The sequence below is a fragment of the Triplophysa rosa genome, linkage group LG11 (genome assembly GCF_024868665.1).
Source record: "Triplophysa rosa linkage group LG11, Trosa_1v2, whole genome shotgun sequence".
NCBI lineage: Eukaryota > Metazoa > Chordata > Actinopteri > Cypriniformes > Nemacheilidae > Triplophysa > Triplophysa rosa.
In genome coordinates this window covers 16,635,195-16,653,735 of record NC_079900.1, presented here as the reverse complement: position 1 = coordinate 16,653,735, position 18,541 = coordinate 16,635,195, and the positions used below count along the sequence as shown (strand labels likewise).

General features: G+C 38.2%; 1 protein-coding gene across 1 annotated transcript in view; it reads left to right on the top strand.

Annotated features, from left to right (window-relative positions):
- Positions 1-18,541, top strand: part of sdk1a (sidekick cell adhesion molecule 1a) — a 295,667-nt gene that overhangs the window by 222,806 nt on the left and 54,320 nt on the right. Inside the window, exons 18-23 of the mRNA XM_057345051.1 lie at positions 1,920-2,101; positions 4,004-4,119; positions 4,328-4,523; positions 5,871-5,969; positions 12,595-12,786; positions 13,444-13,565. Coding sequence (XP_057201034.1) covers positions 1,920-2,101; positions 4,004-4,119; positions 4,328-4,523; positions 5,871-5,969; positions 12,595-12,786; positions 13,444-13,565 — 907 coding nt within the window. The remainder of the gene's footprint in view (positions 1-1,919; positions 2,102-4,003; positions 4,120-4,327; positions 4,524-5,870; positions 5,970-12,594; positions 12,787-13,443; positions 13,566-18,541) is intronic.

The window sequence follows — 18,541 nt, the reverse complement described above, 5'->3', positions numbered from 1 at the left end:
CTCATCCTAATAAATCACATCTTTCAGAAAGTGTCAATTCTGTGGCTCTCAGGTGCATTCAACATTTTTTTTTGTTTTTTGTTTGAGCAGTTATCAACATATATTCCCTGCTGAAAAATCAATAGAAACCATCACAGAAATTCTAATGGTTTCCATTAAAATACCATTATGAATAATTTGGGTTTTTTTTCATCAAAATTATTTTAAAAATTCCTTTTTGTAGTGTGTTTTGGGCATTATTCCAATAGGATTTAACATACCACCATTAGAATCCATAACACACCAGTAGACGCCATTATAGTTTCCATTAAACCCAATATAAATTCCTTTAAAACCATTAAAACCATTATAACTTTAATGGTTTCTATTGTTTTTTTCAGCAGGGAAACCACCCTGCTGAAAAAATCAATAGAAACCATTAAAGAAGTTATAATGGTTTTATTGGTTTTAAAGGGATTTGTATTGGTTTAAATGGAAACTGTAATGGTTCTACTGGTATCTGATGGTTCTACTGGTGTGTGATGGATTCTATTGGTGGGATGTTAAATCCTACTGGAATAATGCCCAAAACACACCACAGAAAGGCATTTTGTAATGGTTTTAATGGAAAAAGCTAATGGTTCATAATGGTATTTTATTGTAAACCATTAGAATTTCTGTAATGGTTTCTGTTGGGTTTCTATTTTTTTCAGCAGGGACATCCCACCAATAGAATCCATCACATACCAAAAGACACCATTATAATTTCCATTAAAACCAATACAATTCCCATTACAACAATTAAATCCAAAAAATTCCGGTTGTGTTTTGATCAGGACTCTGGTGTTTTTTCAGTAGGAAGTGTAATGTTTATTGTTTTAAATAGGAAATTATAATACCATATGTTACAACAAAAACGTCAAAATACCATATCAATAAGGGATGCACCGATACCAAGCTCATGTACTCTTACTCATACTTGTATAGATACACCAATACCAAAAAACGATACCTTGCGTGACAGAACTGACTGAAATTTGTGCTTTGAAAGTTTGTGACAAGCACATAAAATGCTCTTTTTTCATAATGTGTTTTGAGGCAGAGTTATTAGTTTCAGTCTGTTGTGCTTGGAAAATTGCCACCTCACCAAAATAATACAGGTACAGGTTTGGTCAATTTTTATCGGTAAAAAAATATTGGTACTCGTACCTTTGAAAATTTTATCTATCTTTACACGCTGTGATATGAGCAGCCAGTCAGAAATGATAGCCGGTTTCACAAACCGCTCTGTGGTTCAGATATGACTGAATGTAATGACTGGCGGTTTAGATGTTAACATCAGATTTTAATTGAATAACTTAGCAAGGTCATTCTGTGAAGGTTATGTCAAACTGATTCAAACAAATACCTTCATTCTTTTAAAGCAGTTTGATAAAAGAACTCGCCTGTAAGTGTCATTCCTTTGTGAATCTGACTACGATAGCAAGACATGTTGTTTTTGCATTATTTAGAGCTAGCCAGTCATTCTTTGAGCTTCTTAGAAATTCAAAGGAAAAATCCACATTGTGTTTCCACTTGTTGAGTATAAAATTGGTTGGTAAACCAACCTTTGTTTTTCAGATCATCCTATTAGCTCATTTCCTCTCAGTATCCTATATAACAACATTTAAACATACATATACTTAATATACTGTATCTGTGGATATTGTGTGACTTATTTATTTCATCACCAGTGTTTGATCTCTCTCTCTTTGTAAATATTTACCCTCTTGTTAATAGCAGTCTTCCGTCAGTGATGTATTTAAAACAATCCATGTCCTGGTGAAGATAGAGAGCATGTAGCTAATCATTATCTAGCCTGCGGAATGGCTTCTAACAGAGCAGCGACCTGGAAGAAATCGTTGTCGCTCAATGTTTGCCCATCGATTCCTCTCATGCAGGTACCGGCTGGCCGGTCTCCCCGGAGAGTACCAGCAGAAGAACATCACCAACCCGGAGATCAACTACTGTCTGATCGCAGAGCTCATCATCTGGACCCAGTATGAGATTCAGGTGGCCGCATACACGGGGGCAGGCCTGGGCGTCTTCAGTCAGCCTGTCACCGAGTATACACTGCAGGGAGGTGAGACCCGCTTGCTCCCGAACGAGCAGTTCGCTGCTTCTGTCAGCCTCGGCGTTTTCATCTTTCTTTTAATCAGTTAATCAAGGGAGGCAGGAGGCGTGCTGCTTTCAACCGGTTGACGCAGTACTTGTTTACATGGCACGCTGAGGTCAACCCGGTCTCCGCGTAGACGCCGCATTTGTTTTAGACCCCTCTTCGCAGAGGGCTGACTTTCACGCTAATGCTCTTCGAAACAATTACGTCCATTATCCGTGAGACCTCTTGAGATAGAATTTACACCTCGACGAGAAAAGACTCCATTCAAAGTCTTTGGATTCGTCTGATTTTCAAGGGAACGGCAAATGGAGGTACTCCACGTTGAGGACCCTCGTCTATTTCAGACAAAATAGGCAGTGGAATTAGAAACCTGGATGACATGAGAGGGATAGTTCTCCTAGAAGTAAAGATTAAATATTGATGTAAATTTCAATCTTCTCACGGAAAGCTATCAAAAGCTGCTTTTAATATAACACACAAGCCATCCTTTATGGTGCTTTTACATCCTGTGAAAAGGTTGTTGTATGCCTCGGCACCAATCATTGTAATTGCATGGAAAACATCGACCGGCTCAGGGTTTGATTTTCTCTATCTGTGCTTCACAGGTAAAAAAAGTCAGACGGGTTTAAAATGACATGTGGGGGGGGGAAAGCGATGACAAAATTCATTTGGGCTAAACTGTACAACAGAGACAGTGTCACTTTTACTTCTTCTTTCAGTTGTTTTCTGAAGGAAAATAAATAAATGTGCTACGTGCTTTTTCATACAGCAGGCGTTTTACCCAGCGAGGGATTTGAGGTGAGGAGCAGCACCTCTGGTAGCTGAAGAGCAGAGCCTCGGATGCATAATGAAAGTGTTTACACCGCTTTAAGAGCGAGCTATAATTGGCCGACTTTTGAAAGATAGTCGTTTCATTGGAAATAAGTCAAAGCTTGAAAGACAACCTGCGAAGACGAGCCCCAGACAAAATCTCTTGCTGGGCATTCGCGAATATGCGTTTTGTACAAATTGTACAGGGGTTTTATAAATGTACACAACCCATTCCACAAAGCATGTTTTGCACAATGTCTCGTTTTGTGTCTGACTTTTTAAATGTGAAATACAGACCAACAAAGCTTACTTTAAAGCAAGCAAGGACTGTGGAAGAGATGAGAACTCTTGTGATATTGTTTAGTTGAGCTTTGGCTTATATAAAGTTTGTTATTCAGCTGCTTCTTTACTTACCATATAATGTGAATACTGCAGCGTCCTGATTTGAAGATTATAAAATGAGCCAATTAAACTAAAGTTGCGATTCTCTTGTTACTGGTTTGATTTATTGGATGATATTAACATACATTATACTGTTGTGGTAGTTACTATAAACACAACTGCAAATCTTAAAACCTCATGACTTCGAAGCCATGAATACATCTCTCAGGTGATGGCTATGGCTTTCTGCCATCTGTATTTAGATTTGTTCGATCACCAAAAAAAAATTGGTGAACGTTTATTCTACCTCATGTAAACGATTCAAAACCTGTTTGACGTTTTTCTTCTGTGGAACACTAAAGAAGATATTTTGAAAAATATGGTTTGTGTCCATACATGGAAGTCAATGGCGGTCAGTGTTGTTTGGTTACCAACTTTCTTCAAAATATCTTCTTTTGTGTTCTGCTGACACGAGGGGGAGTAAATAATGAAAGGCTTTTCATTTTTGGGTGAACTATCACTTTAAGGAGTGCTGGGCCTATGTTTTGTCAATTCATTTGTGAACTGTGACCCTCAGCCTGTCAATATTAAGGCTTTGAGGGTTGAAAGCTTCTTGTTTTATCAGAAATGCAGTTTATCTCTTGATCTGAATACACAGTATGTGCTTGTTTCCAGTTCCTACGGCGCCCCCACAAGGCGTGGAAGCCAAGGCAGTGAACTCAACCACCATTGAATTTACCTGGAATCCACCACCTCAACAGTTCATCAATGGCATAAATCAAGGTTACAAGGTACATTTTGTTCTCCTCCACTGATGTAATTGACTGCCGGTCAAATACACATAATGTTATGTACGTTACAAAAACTACAAAACAGATCCAGACAGCAGATGCAGACCATTACATATCTGATTTATGAGATGTTTTTGTCATATTTTTTCCATGAAAGTATTAAAGGGTATTTTGAGTTGTGTTTGCCTGACATTGGTTTGACCCGCAGCTAATGGCTTGGCCCGAGCGCTCACCAGAGGAGGTTACCATCGTGACCATCACCCCTGATTATCACGGAACACGTCACCTCGGATACATCAGCGGTCTGAAAAAGTTTACCTGGTACTTGACGTCAGTGCTGTGTTTCACCACTCCAGGGAACGGACCGCGCAGTGCTCCCAAACTGGTGCAGACACACGAGGACAGTGAGTAATAGTCCATACCCCGTCTTCCATTTCTCAAAGAATCCTGTTACTTTATTAAACTGCGGTTCAGGGTTATAAAGATCAGCTGATTGGTGCTCTTGTATTAAAAGAGTAGTTTAGTTGCTTTTGTGTCCTTCCAAACCTCGGTGATTTTCAGTTTTTCCAATTATTTTCCATATCGCTGTTGTCCTTCTGAAACATCTCCATATTTCGTGACTTCTTTCATAAGGACAGGGTGGTTATTCCTGTAATGAGTGTACTGTAATTTGCTTTGGATTAAATTGTTCACTAAATTACCACTTACTACTCCCCAATTACATTTAGGCCAAGCAGTAGCAACTTCTCAAAGTGCTTAATCTGTGGAATTTACCACAGCCATTAAAGGGACAGTTCACCCAAAAATGAAAATTCTGTCATCATTTACTCACTCTCAGATTGTTCCAAACCTTTATAAATTTCTTTGTTCTGCCGAACACAAAGGAAAATATTTGGAAGAATGTCAGTAACCAAAGCATTAACTCCCGTAGTATTTATTTTCTGTACTATGGCAGTAAATGGGGGATGAGATCTGTTTGGTTACTGACATTCTTCCAAATATCTTCCTTTGTGTTCAGCAGAACAAATGCATTTATACAGGTTTTGAACAATCTGAGAATGACTAAATGATGACAGAATTTTCATTTTTGGGTGAACTATCCCTTTAACATGTTCATTTACTTTATGGCAAATCAGAGACAAAGTAGAACAAGAAAAAAAGGTACTTGTTGCATGAACTATTTTAATCCGTCTCTTAACAGAAAGATAAAGCAGAATTGTTGTTGTTTATTTAACTTGAAAATTGCTTTTATGATATCTTTAGCAGACCCCCAGCTTTTGCCCTTTACTTGGCATCTCATTGTGTTGTTGCTATGGATGTACGCTGGACTAGTTTGTGCATGATAAAACACCAAATTACAGCATGTCTTACAAAAGTCACATAAATGAAAGTACTGCTCAGACTCCAGCATAAACACTGCTCTCTGGGTCAAGCCCACATAATTATATCAACGTCTTTAGGCGTCTGTGACACTGCAAGTGAGAAATTAGCTTGACTAATTTTTAAGAGAAATGTTAATGGGAAAAGAATGCACCAAAGGAGTGGAAGAGTGTTTGCTTGTGCGTGTCAGGTTTTGCTATGTCTGAAGGGACCTTTGTTACGGTCCCCGCATGGAAACTGATTTGATAACCTAATGTCTTATTTATTTCACATGTAAAAAATAAGCTTTGTGTTAGTCGATAATAAACAAGCTTGCAATAGCCTAATTCAGACATTTATAAACAAACATGTTTGTACTTTTGTGTGTTTAGTTCCAGGCCCTGTTGGTCGGCTGAGTTTTACAGAGATTTTGGACACGTCTCTGAAAGTGAGCTGGGAGGAACCTGTGGATAAAAACGGCATCATTACTGGTGAGTATTTTGTTTTTTTTATCAGCTTTATTTACACAATACTCTACATACTTTTTGGTAAGTATCCCGTTTTACCCCAAAATATGTCATAAATATGCTATTTTATGTTGATTTGAAATGGTCAAACACTATGTTCTCAAAATAATTAAACATCTTGAAAAAGTCAAGTCAACTTTATTTACATAGCGCTAATAATAAATGAAGCAGAATGTTACATTTTAAAGTTATATTAATAAATACAAAATTCTAAAGATGATGTCAGCAGCCCCCCGGTCAGGCAAACAGTGCAAAACAGTATGCAAACGGTGGAGAGGAACCCAAACTCCAATGGAGAAAAAAAAACCTTGGCAGAACACAGGCCCAACCAGGGGAACCAGTTGCCCTCTGGCAAAAACTGCAGCATCTCTATAAGCTCGACAGTGCTTGCACAACTAGGCTAAATAAAAAGAAAATAAACATAGTAAAAAGGAAGATAATAGGTTTAATATTATCATTAATAATCTAATAGCAGTTGACATTTTTGTAGTGAAGACTTCACGGGTCGCCGCTTCCCTCTTTCAGCTCTACCATCTCAGCTCTGGTCAGGTCGCCGCTTCCCTCTCTCAGCTCTACCACCAGGTCTGGCCATGGACTGCATCCTGCTCGCTGTGGTAGCCTCGGAACAATGAGAAAAGACAGCTGAGAGTAGAGTACTGTTCTGCACTCTTTGATGTAGCAAGTACATCAGTTGTTATGGGAGGTGTTCCTGGTTCCGGTTGATCTAACTAATGCAGCCTAAACCCTCAGAGGATTTGTATTATAGAAGTGTAGTGTATGCAAGGTTGAAAAGATGCGTCTTTAATCTAGATTTAAACTGACAGAGTGTGTCTGCCTCCCAGACAGTACAAGGAAGACTGTTCTAAAGTTTAGGCGCTAGATAGGAAAAGGATCTACCACCCGCACTTGATTTTGCAATTCTAGGTGTTACCAACTGATCGGAGCCCTGAGAATGTAGTGAACGTGAAGGACTGTAATACAAGAGAAGCTCATTCAGGTACTGAGGAGCTAAACCGTGTAGGGCTTCAGTAAGATTTTAAAGTTAATGCGTTGCTTAACAGGTAACCAGAGCAATGTTGATAGAACCGGGCTAATATGTTCATACTTCTTAGTTTGTGTAAGAACTCGAGCTGCTGCCTTTTGAACTAGCTGGAGTTTTTGTATTAGGCCCACAGGGCAGCCATTTAATACTGCATTATAATAAACAAGTCTTGACGTCATGAATGCATGAATTAACTTCTCTGCATCTGATAGTGACAGCATATGACACACGTTATGAAAAACGCGGTTTTACAGGTGTTGGCGACATGACTTTCAATTGACAGATTACTATCAAGTAAAATGCCAAGATTCTTTGCTGACGACAAGGTTTTTATGGAACATCCTTCAATAGTTAAACAGTATTTTTGGTTGTTACGTATGGCGATTTTCGGTCCAATACGTAACACTTCTGTTTTGTCCGAGTTAAGTAATACAAAGTTGTTACTCATGTTACTTTTTTATATCGACTATGCGTTCCATTATTCTGTTGAACTGCTGTGTTTCGTGAGGCTTCGAGGAAATATAAAGTTGAGTGTCATCAACGTAGCAGTGAAAGCTAACTCCATGTCACTTTATTATATCTCGTAGAGGTAGCATGTATAATGCGAAGAGCAGAGGCCCTAAGACTGCGTCCTGTGGTACATCATACTGGACTTGTGATTTGCGTGACACCTCATTGTTTATTGCTACAAATAACAACGGATAAGTAAGATTTAAACCATCTCAAAGCTATTCCATTAATGCCTACATAATTTTCAAGTCTATTTAAGAGTGTGCACTAAGGTCTAGCAGAACCAATAACGAGATACAGCCACGGTCAGACGCCAAAAGCAGATAATTTGTAACTCTGATCAAAGCAGTCTATGTACTGTGATGTGCTTTAAATCCGGACTGGAATTCTTCATTGATGTCATTCCTTTGGAGGAAGGAACATAATTGAGTTGAAACTAATTTTTCAAGTACTTTAGAAATTAACGGTGGATTCGATATAGGTCTGTAGTTAACTACTTCTCTAGGGTCGAGTTGGGCTTTTTTGACAAGGGGCCTTATAACAGCCACCTTATACTGTATGCTTTAGGTACATATCCTAGTGTCAGAGATGAGTTAATAATGCTAAGAAGAGGATCTATAAATCCTGGGAGCATCTCTTTCAGTAGATTTGTAGGTATAGGGTCTAGCATGCATGTTGTTGATTTGGATGATCTAATGATTTTAGACAGTTCACCGTGATCTGCGGTAGAAAATAATTGCAATTGCTCCTTAGGGTAGCTGTAGTTAGTTGTTTGATCAGCTAGTGTAGCCTCTTGCATTGTTATAATTTTTTCTCAAATATCATCCATTTTATTTGTTCAGAATTTATTTTTTGTTAATTTAGCTACTGTGTTGAGTAAAAACCTAGCTTTGTGCTGGTTTTCTTCTATTAGTGATGAAAAGTAGGCAGATCTAGATGTTTTTAGGGCTTTCCTGTATTTTCGAATACTATCCATCCATGCTGTTCGAAATACCTCTAATTTGGTTTTCTTAAAGCTGCGCTCCATTTTTCGGGCTGCTTTCTTTAGAGCCTGAGTGTGTTCATTATATCATGGTATTGGGCTGTTATCTTTAATCTTCTTTAAGCACAGAGGAGCAACTGTGTCTAGTGTTTCGGAGAAGGTGGAGTTAAAATTTTCGGTGGTAATGTCAAGATCTTCTACGTTATTACTCATGCTAGGGAATTGAGCTAATTCAGGCAGATTAACGAGAAACAAATCTTTGTACCATATTTGTAACAAGGAGTTTGATTTGCAGCCCTAGGCAAGTTAAGCCAACACAATACTAGATAATGATCCGAAATGTCTTCGCTCTGGTGAAGAATTTTAACGTCGTCTACATTTATAAGTAAAACAGTATTAAATCTAAAGTTTGATTACGAAGGTTAGTGAGTCCTGACACATGTTGTCTAACACCTATGGAGTTAAAAGTGTCTTTGAAAGCCACTCTTAACTCCAAAGGCATTAAATCAATATTATTTTGTTCGCTCCAGCATGTGCGGACTCTTAACTGAAATCTAATCTGCCATCCTCTGTTTAAATGTAGACGACCATTGCAAGAGACCAAGCAGGTGAGGCCGTAAAAGCGCTCCATTTTCATTTGCCGTTCATATAGCTTTATTAATGGATATGCTTCTATTTAACACTTCATTGGGTCTTTGCACAAAGGCAATTATTGCTCCGTTGTTTGCATTGATTTGGCAGAAACAATTTTCGCTCCCTGTTGCACAGCTGCAAGAAGGTGTTGTTGTGATTTTGTGTGTGCGTGATGTTGTCTCTCTGTGTGTGCCGTACTACTACGTGGGTGTAAACGCATGCGTTTCTGCATTCCTGTAATTCCATTTATCCTTATTATGCCGAAATCATTACCATAAGGAATGAAAAGAAATTGAATGAAAGGAATGCTAAGTGCGATCAAGAGACTCATTAACATGAGTTACCGCTGCAGCATTAGACGAGAGCGTGAAGGGTGAATCTCTCAGAAACTCTGAAGAACATGTCCAGCTCATTTTTCACCACAGAAAGAAATAGGAAATTAGATTTTGCTTAAGCATATTTCCTTCCCGATTATCCCTAATGTAATGCGAAAAGTATGTAAAATATAAAAACATGATTTATTATTGGCAGTTGCTATTTTCACAAAATATAAATTGCAATATCTGCTATTTACACTAAGTGAACATAGCGACAGATGCTAAGTGAAAATAGTGTAAACAGAACTTACTGCTATTTAAACTTAGTGTAAAATGGCATCTGTCGCTAAGTGAAAATAGCATCATTTCTTAGCGATATGCTATTTACACTAACTGAAAATAGATGTATTTTCTTTGGATTAAGTAGAAATAGTAGTTATATGCTACAGAGTTAATATAGTTTTGATTTTAGTTTTATTTAGTTTTATTAATATTTTAAATTAGCTTTTATTTTTAGATCTTTAGTTTTAATGTTAATTTAGTTCAAGTTTTGGTGTATGCTTTTGGCATTTTATCATTTATTTTTTATGTTGCTATATAATATTAATTAATTTCTTTTTTAGTTTTTGTTTATTATTATTATTTTAGTGCTTTAAACTTATTTCAATTTATTTTTGTGACCACATTTCAATTTTTCCTTTAGTTAAAGAGTACATTCCTCAATATTTTTAAGGGCTTATTTTGGTTTATGGAGTGTCCGACAACAAGTTTATGTACATACATGATGTAAAAATACTATTATTTCGTAATAATAAGCAGTTTTTATTACCTTACTTCTTGACTGACTCTCAAATGATTCGTTCTGCGATTCATCTGTGTAATCTCCGCCTTTCCGCCAGTGTAGTCTGATCTGATTGGTCAGATAGTGTAGTCTGCTGTGATTGGTCAGATGGTCTAGTCTGCTGTGATTGGTCAAATGGTCTAGTCTGCTGTGATACTGCAAGTGTGTGACGGTAATGTAACGCCTCTTACCATATTTGGAACATCAGGTTCCAAAGCAATTGTACTGACAGGTAAGCCCACCTTACTTGCGTATACATTTGGGCGGTTTTAGTGAAATAATACCACAAACTGACGTAGATTTGTGGGGGTGTGGTTACACGAGGCGTTTCAGGCAGGTCTGGGTGAGCATTCGCTTTTATATAGAATTCATCTTTTGTTCCGACACTTTTATTTTTGCAATTTTACGTGTCTAATACATGCATGGGCAAAACCAAAGACACATAAAAACACGTGTTCGCGCCACATGACCCCTTTAAAAACTAATTTTTATTATATGATTTCACCTTGCACATCATTCTGGGGTAAAAAAAGTCAAATGTAAAACAGTTTTAAAGTAAAAAGAATCATTAAGATGTTTTTTCATTGTCATTTCATAATTTAGAATTACTACTATACTATTTTAATAATTGTGTTACAGTAACTCCAACAGTTAAAAAAAAACTTTAAAGGGACAGTTCACCCAAAAATGAAAATTCTGTCATGAATTACTCACTCTCTAGTTTTCCAAGTCTGTATAAATTTCTTAGCTCTGATGAACACAGAGAAAGATATTTGGACGAATGCTTGTAACCAAACAGTTCTTGGACCCCATTTACTACCATAGTAGGAAAAATGAGAATGGTGATCAAAAGTGCCCCAGAACTGTTTGCTTTCCTACATTCTTCAAAATATCTTCTTTTGTGTTCAACAGAACAAACAATTATAACGTAATTTTTTCTACTATGGTAGTCAATGGTTGCCAAGAACTGTTTGGTTCAAAAATCTTTCTCTGTGTTCATCACAACAAAGAAATTTATACAGATTTGGAACAACTTGAATGTAAATTAATGATAATATTTTGGGGTGAACTGTTCCTTTAATACAGTAGTGAGAATCTAGGTTTCACCATTGAGATTAAAAGAGCTTACAAAAAATACAAAGTATACGTCCAGAAATGTTACACTAATGAGAATTTGGCAGGAACATGTACATAATTATCACAATGAAGTGAACCCTAATGGTCTTATAAATAGACCTTTCATTTTCCGATTTGATGGAGAAAAATGAGCCGGGCGTGTTTTCGTGCAACTCGCTCATGAAGTCTCAATAGTGCAGAGAAAGAATTAGATGAGGACTAATGAGCCCGCGGCAGATTGATACCGGATATAGATTAAGCCGACTGAGTTACAGAACAGCGCTGGATGTGGATTGAGAGCGTAGAGACGAATGGGATCAGACATGCATTAGACTAAATAGCCCCTGTCTATATCAATGCACACAGCATTGTTGCTCTTTGAATGTTGGGTATGCCTGTTCTCCAGCAGGCTCTCCCAGCGCAAAGCTTGATTTATGAGCGCCTCAATGGAAAAGGACATTCAGCGATTGGAAACACTGCTGACTGTGGGAGAAAATACTCCCAATAAACAGCAAATTACATAGGATCTCTGCTGGCTATTAGTCTCAGTTAGATGTGGGTTAGGGGCCAGGGCCCCAGGTCTAGACAACTCACTACAGCAGTTCCCCACATTTCACCCACCTTGTTTGTTATAAGGGATTGTTTATTTCGAGTTCAAGACCCCGGTTGTCATCACAGGTTGGACTCGGGTGCCAGACACCTCAAATTGGCTATTAGGTTTTGAAGCATTTAAAGGTGTTGTGTATAATTTTTTGGAAGATCTATTGACAGAAATGCAATATAATATACATAACTATGTCTTCAGAGGTGTATAAAGATCTTACATAATGAAGCGTTGTGTTTTTATTACCTTAATATTAGCTATTTCTATCTACATACACCTGCGGGTCGGAATTCACCATGTTGTTTCTACAGTAGCCCTAAACGGACAAACTGCTCTACAGAAAGCATTTCGTAAATATGTTATCTCCTTCGGCAAAGAAGCGAAAACGTGACGACATCTTAGTTCTGTGTCAGCCACCGTAGTGATTCGAAAGCAAGGGGGGGAAGTGAGCCGTTGGTTGATATTCGCGACCTCACCGCTAGATGCGGCTAAATTTCATACACTGGACCTTTAAAGTTTCTCGAATGGGATTGGTGCTTTGCAGGTTACCTTGTGTCCTGGGAGGTGCAGGGAACGAACCAGTCACGGGTGGCACGGACCTTGACGAACACCACGCTGGATTATAAAGTCACCGGTTTGACGTCGCTCACCACGTACACGCTGGAGGTTGCAGCCATGACGGAGGCAGGCGTGGGAATTATAACATCCTCCACGATTTCCTCCGGAGTGCCACCAGGTACGTCAGTGCACCTCTATAGTTTTGCCGAAAATGCAGTACCTTATAGAAGTTAGTCAACTTGGAAACGTATGCAGCGTATAAACAGCCTCGAAATAAATGAATGATGATCTTTTAAGCTGGACTTTTCTGCTCAGAAGCTGAGAAGTTGTTGCCTACGCGCTGCCATAAATCAAATATGGCACTAAAGAAGAAATATTCATTTATACTTGCTTCAAGGCAGAATTTCTCGCGGTGAAAAAAGGCAAACGCTGAACTGGCTGAACGCCAATCCGAACCATAATGTCTGCTGATAAATTGCATATTGTGAGACATTAGGGAAACAGACATGTACTCGTCTCAGTGGGGATTTCAGGCAGATGCGAGACTATCGACTGTTATTTGATTTAATTCCAGTGTAATTTCATCAAAGGTTTTTCAAACCAAATGAGACTTTTTATCTCAGCACTTCAAAAGCATCAGAAATCCCTTTTTTTGGCCGAGTCCCAAGCGCATTTGGGATCTAAACATTGTTTTTTAAATATTCCAGTCAGACCTCAGAAGTCGTTTGTCGAAGCGATGTTCCGTGGTTATTGATGGGTGTGTTGTGCGGGCGTTGTTTAGAGGTGACTTCTTTACTTTTGGGCTTTTCATTTTTGGTTTATTTCTTTAATGTAGAACTTCCAGGAGCTCCATCAAATCTGGTCATTTCTAAGATCAGCTCGCGATCTGCCACACTGAAGTTTCGTGCGGGGGATGATGGGAAGACCACCATCTCCAAGTGGATTGTTGACGGGCAGGTGAGCCGTGTTTTACAGTGAGGGAAATAAGTATTTGATCCCCTGCTGATTTTGTAAGTTTGCCTACTTACAAACAAATGAAGGGTCTATAATTTTTATGGTGGGTTTATTTTAACTGATAGACACAGAATATTAAAAAAATGTTTGGGGAGGAGAGAGTTAAGTTTTCGCAGTCAGTCCTAGGCGGGGATTATTTCTAGTGACGTAGATACATTGTGGTTAAAGATTCGGACAGGTCATGACTTGTTCGCGTGATTCAGAGTCGATTACCTTTTTTATAAGCTAATAACTTTGTTATTCGTTCACCTTCGGATTTACAATTTGGCAGATTGCTTACATTCAAACACGGCAAAATTAAACACTTCATGAAATGTATTTTTTATGATCTCGAGGAATGTACTCTTTAAGTTTTCCCCATAATTTTTAGGTCAATATTTTATTTGATTTCAATGAACAGAGAAGTTTTCAAAGTTTTAATTTTAGTAAACTAAAATAACCTTAATATGGTATTTACTTATAAATAGTGGCAGATAACGTTACTATTTGCACCTCAGTATAGTTGTGCATTAAAGTGTAAATCATTATATTTATAAAAAAAATTAAAATGATGGCAACTTATTGAGATATTAAAGCCCTACACCTACCCCTAACCTTACCCTAAACCTAAACTTTATGAATAAAAAATAATTTTAAGTCTTAAATTAATTTTATTGAAAACAAATGCCTTTATGTTCTGTAAGGTAATAGAAAAAGGTCAAAGAGCGTTTTCAGCAAGAGGTGGATTAGAACCACGTTCTACCGTGCCAAGCTATACAGACTTTACACCTTACACCTTCTCTATTCCTATCACATATTGGTGGGCGGAGCTAGTGCAAATAGTCTCTGCCAACAAGGCGGGCTATTTGTACTCCGTCTAAATAAACACTCTGTTTATTATTTACATAATGATACAATAATGTATACATAATGTACACGATTTATACTTCATGGTAATAGTTGACGTTCTTTATTTATTAACCTCTTAAACTCTGAAATACCCTGCAGACCCACGGGGTTTCATATTTATATCACACAAATTCAAAAACATACATGAGTCATCATCAACTGAAAGCTCTTACTCTTGAAAATATCACTGTATATACAGTAACTGTGAAATTGTTAAAACTTTTTGTGTTTTCTGTAAAATGAGACAATTAGTGTCAATTTACTCCAATGTATGTGTGTAGGAAACTCTTTTAAATTCAAGCAAAAAAATGCTAAATATGCACCAGAGCTGAAGTTAGGAAGGTTAATGAAGATGTAGCGCTGGATGTATGGCATCTATTACAGTGGACAGATTTGAAAGGGGTGATATGACACATCTAAACGAATATTATCGTTTGTTTTGGTATCTCCTCTTTGCCCCGCCTCTCTGTAACGCGCGGATTTTTAACAAAGCTCATCGCTCTGTAAAGCGAGGTGTGCTATGATTGGCCAGTTAACCAGTGCGTAGTGATTGGTCGAATACTGCAAGTGTGTGACGGTAATGTAACGCCTCTTACCATATTTGGAACATCAGGTTCCAAAACAATTGTACTGACAGGTACGCCCACCTTACTTGCGTATACATTTGGGCGGTTTTAGTGAAATAATACCACAAACTGACGTAGATTTGTGGGGGTGTGGTTACACGAGGCGTTTCAGGCAGGTCTGGGTGAGCATTCGCTTTTATATAGAATTCATCTTTTGTTCCGACACTTTTATTTTTGCAATTTTACGTGTCTAATACATGCATGGGCAAAACCAAAGACACATAAAAACACGTGTTCGCGCCACATGACCCCTTTAAAAACTAATTTTTATTATATGATTTCACCTTGCACATCATTCTGGGGTAAAAAAAGTCAAATGTAAAACAGTTTTAAAGTAAAAAGAATCATTAAGATGTTTTTTCATTGTCATTTCATAATTTAGAATTACTACTATACTATTTTAATAATTGTGTTACAGTAACTCCAACAGTTAAAAAAAAACTTTAAAGGGACAGTTCACCCAAAAATGAAAATTCTGTCATGAATTACTCACTCTCTAGTTTTCCAAGTCTGTATAAATTTCTTAGCTCTGATGAACACAGAGAAAGATATTTGGACGAATGCTTGTAACCAAACAGTTCTTGGACCCCATTTACTACCATAGTAGGAAAAATGAGAATGGTGATCAAAAGTGCCCCAGAACTGTTTGCTTTCCTACATTCTTCAAAATATCTTCTTTTGTGTTCAACAGAACAAACAATTATAACGTAATTTTTTCTACTATGGTAGTCAATGGTTGCCAAGAACTGTTTGGTTCAAAAATCTTTCTCTGTGTTCATCACAACAAAGAAATTTATACAGATTTGGAACAACTTGAATGTAAATTAATGATAATATTTTGGGGTGAACTGTTCCTTTAATACAGTAGTGAGAATCTAGGTTTCACCATTGAGATTAAAAGAGCTTACAAAAAATACAAAGTATACGTCCAGAAATGTTACACTAATGAGAATTTGGCAGGAACATGTACATAATTATCACAATGAAGTGAACCCTAATGGTCTTATAAATAGACCTTTCATTTTCCGATTTGATGGAGAAAAATGAGCCGGGCGTGTTTTCGTGCAACTCGCTCATGAAGTCTCAATAGTGCAGAGAAAGAATTAGATGAGGACTAATGAGCCCGCGGCAGATTGATACCGGATATAGATTAAGCCGACTGAGTTACAGAACAGCGCTGGATGTGGATTGAGAGCGTAGAGACGAATGGGATCAGACATGCATTAGACTAAATAGCCCCTGTCTATATCAATGCACACAGCATTGTTGCTCTTTGAATGTTGGGTATGCCTGTTCTCCAGCAGGCTCTCCCAGCGCAAAGCTTGATTTATGAGCGCCTCAATGGAAAAGGACATTCAGCGATTGGAAACACTGCTGACTGTGGGAGAAAATACTCCCAATAAACAGCAAATTACATAGGATCTCTGCTGGCTATTAGTCTCAGTTAGATGTGGGTTAGGGGCCAGGGCCCCAGGTCTAGACAACTCACTACAGCAGTTCCCCACATTTCACCCACCTTGTTTGTTATAAGGGATTGTTTATTTCGAGTTCAAGACCCCGGTTGTCATCACAGGTTGGACTCGGGTGCCAGACACCTCAAATTGGCTATTAGGTTTTGAAGCATTTAAAGGTGTTGTGTATAATTTTTTGGAAGATCTATTGACAGAAATGCAATATAATATACATAACTATGTCTTCAGAGGTGTATAAAGATCTTACATAATGAAGCGTTGTGTTTTTATTACCTTAATATTAGCTATTTCTATCTACATACACCTGCGGGTCGGAATTCACCATGTTGTTTCTACAGTAGCCCTAAACGGACAAACTGCTCTACAGAAAGCATTTCGTAAATATGTTATCTCCTTCGGCAAAGAAGCGAAAACGTGACGACATCTTAGTTCTGTGTCAGCCACCGTAGTGATTCGAAAGCAAGGGGGGGAAGTGAGCCGTTGGTTGATATTCGCGACCTCACCGCTAGATGCGGCTAAATTTCATACACTGGACCTTTAAAGTTTCTCGAATGGGATTGGTGCTTTGCAGGTTACCTTGTGTCCTGGGAGGTGCAGGGAACGAACCAGTCACGGGTGGCACGGACCTTGACGAACACCACGCTGGATTATAAAGTCACCGGTTTGACGTCGCTCACCACGTACACGCTGGAGGTTGCAGCCATGACGGAGGCAGGCGTGGGAATTATAACATCCTCCACGATTTCCTCCGGAGTGCCACCAGGTACGTCAGTGCACCTCTATAGTTTTGCCGAAAATGCAGTACCTTATAGAAGTTAGTCAACTTGGAAACGTATGCAGCGTATAAACAGCCTCGAAATAAATGAATGATGATCTTTTAAGCTGGACTTTTCTGCTCAGAAGCTGAGAAGTTGTTGCCTACGCGCTGCCATAAATCAAATATGGCACTAAAGAAGAAATATTCATTTATACTTGCTTCAAGGCAGAATTTCTCGCGGTGAAAAAAGGCAAACGCTGAACTGGCTGAACGCCAATCCGAACCATAATGTCTGCTGATAAATTGCATATTGTGAGACATTAGGGAAACAGACATGTACTCGTCTCAGTGGGGATTTCAGGCAGATGCGAGACTATCGACTGTTATTTGATTTAATTCCAGTGTAATTTCATCAAAGGTTTTTCAAACCAAATGAGACTTTTTATCTCAGCACTTCAAAAGCATCAGAAATCCCTTTTTTTGGCCGAGTCCCAAGCGCATTTGGGATCTAAACATTGTTTTTTAAATATTCCAGTCAGACCTCAGAAGTCGTTTGTCGAAGCGATGTTCCGTGGTTATTGATGGGTGTGTTGTGCGGGCGTTGTTTAGAGGTGACTTCTTTACTTTTGGGCTTTTCATTTTTGGTTTATTTCTTTAATGTAGAACTTCCAGGAGCTCCATCAAATCTGGTCATTTCTAAGATCAGCTCGCGATCTGCCACACTGAAGTTTCGTGCGGGGGATGATGGGAAGACCACCATCTCCAAGTGGATTGTTGACGGGCAGGTGAGCCGTGTTTTACAGTGAGGGAAATAAGTATTTGATCCCCTGCTGATTTTGTAAGTTTGCCTACTTACAAACAAATGAAGGGTCTATAATTTTTATGGTGGGTTTATTTTAACTGATAGACACAGAATATTAAAAAAAATCAGGGGAAAAAAATTTTTTATATAAAGGTTATAAATTGATTTGCATTTCAGTCAGTGAAATAAGTATTTGATCCCCTACCAACTAGCAAGAATTCTGGCTCCACAGATTGGTTATGTGCCTATATGGACCACAGATTAGTCCTGTCACTTTAAGAAAGTACTCCTAAATCAGCTTGTTATGTATATAAAAGATGCCTGCCAACAGAATCTGTATCTTCCAGTTCAACCTCTCCAACACCATGGTCCAG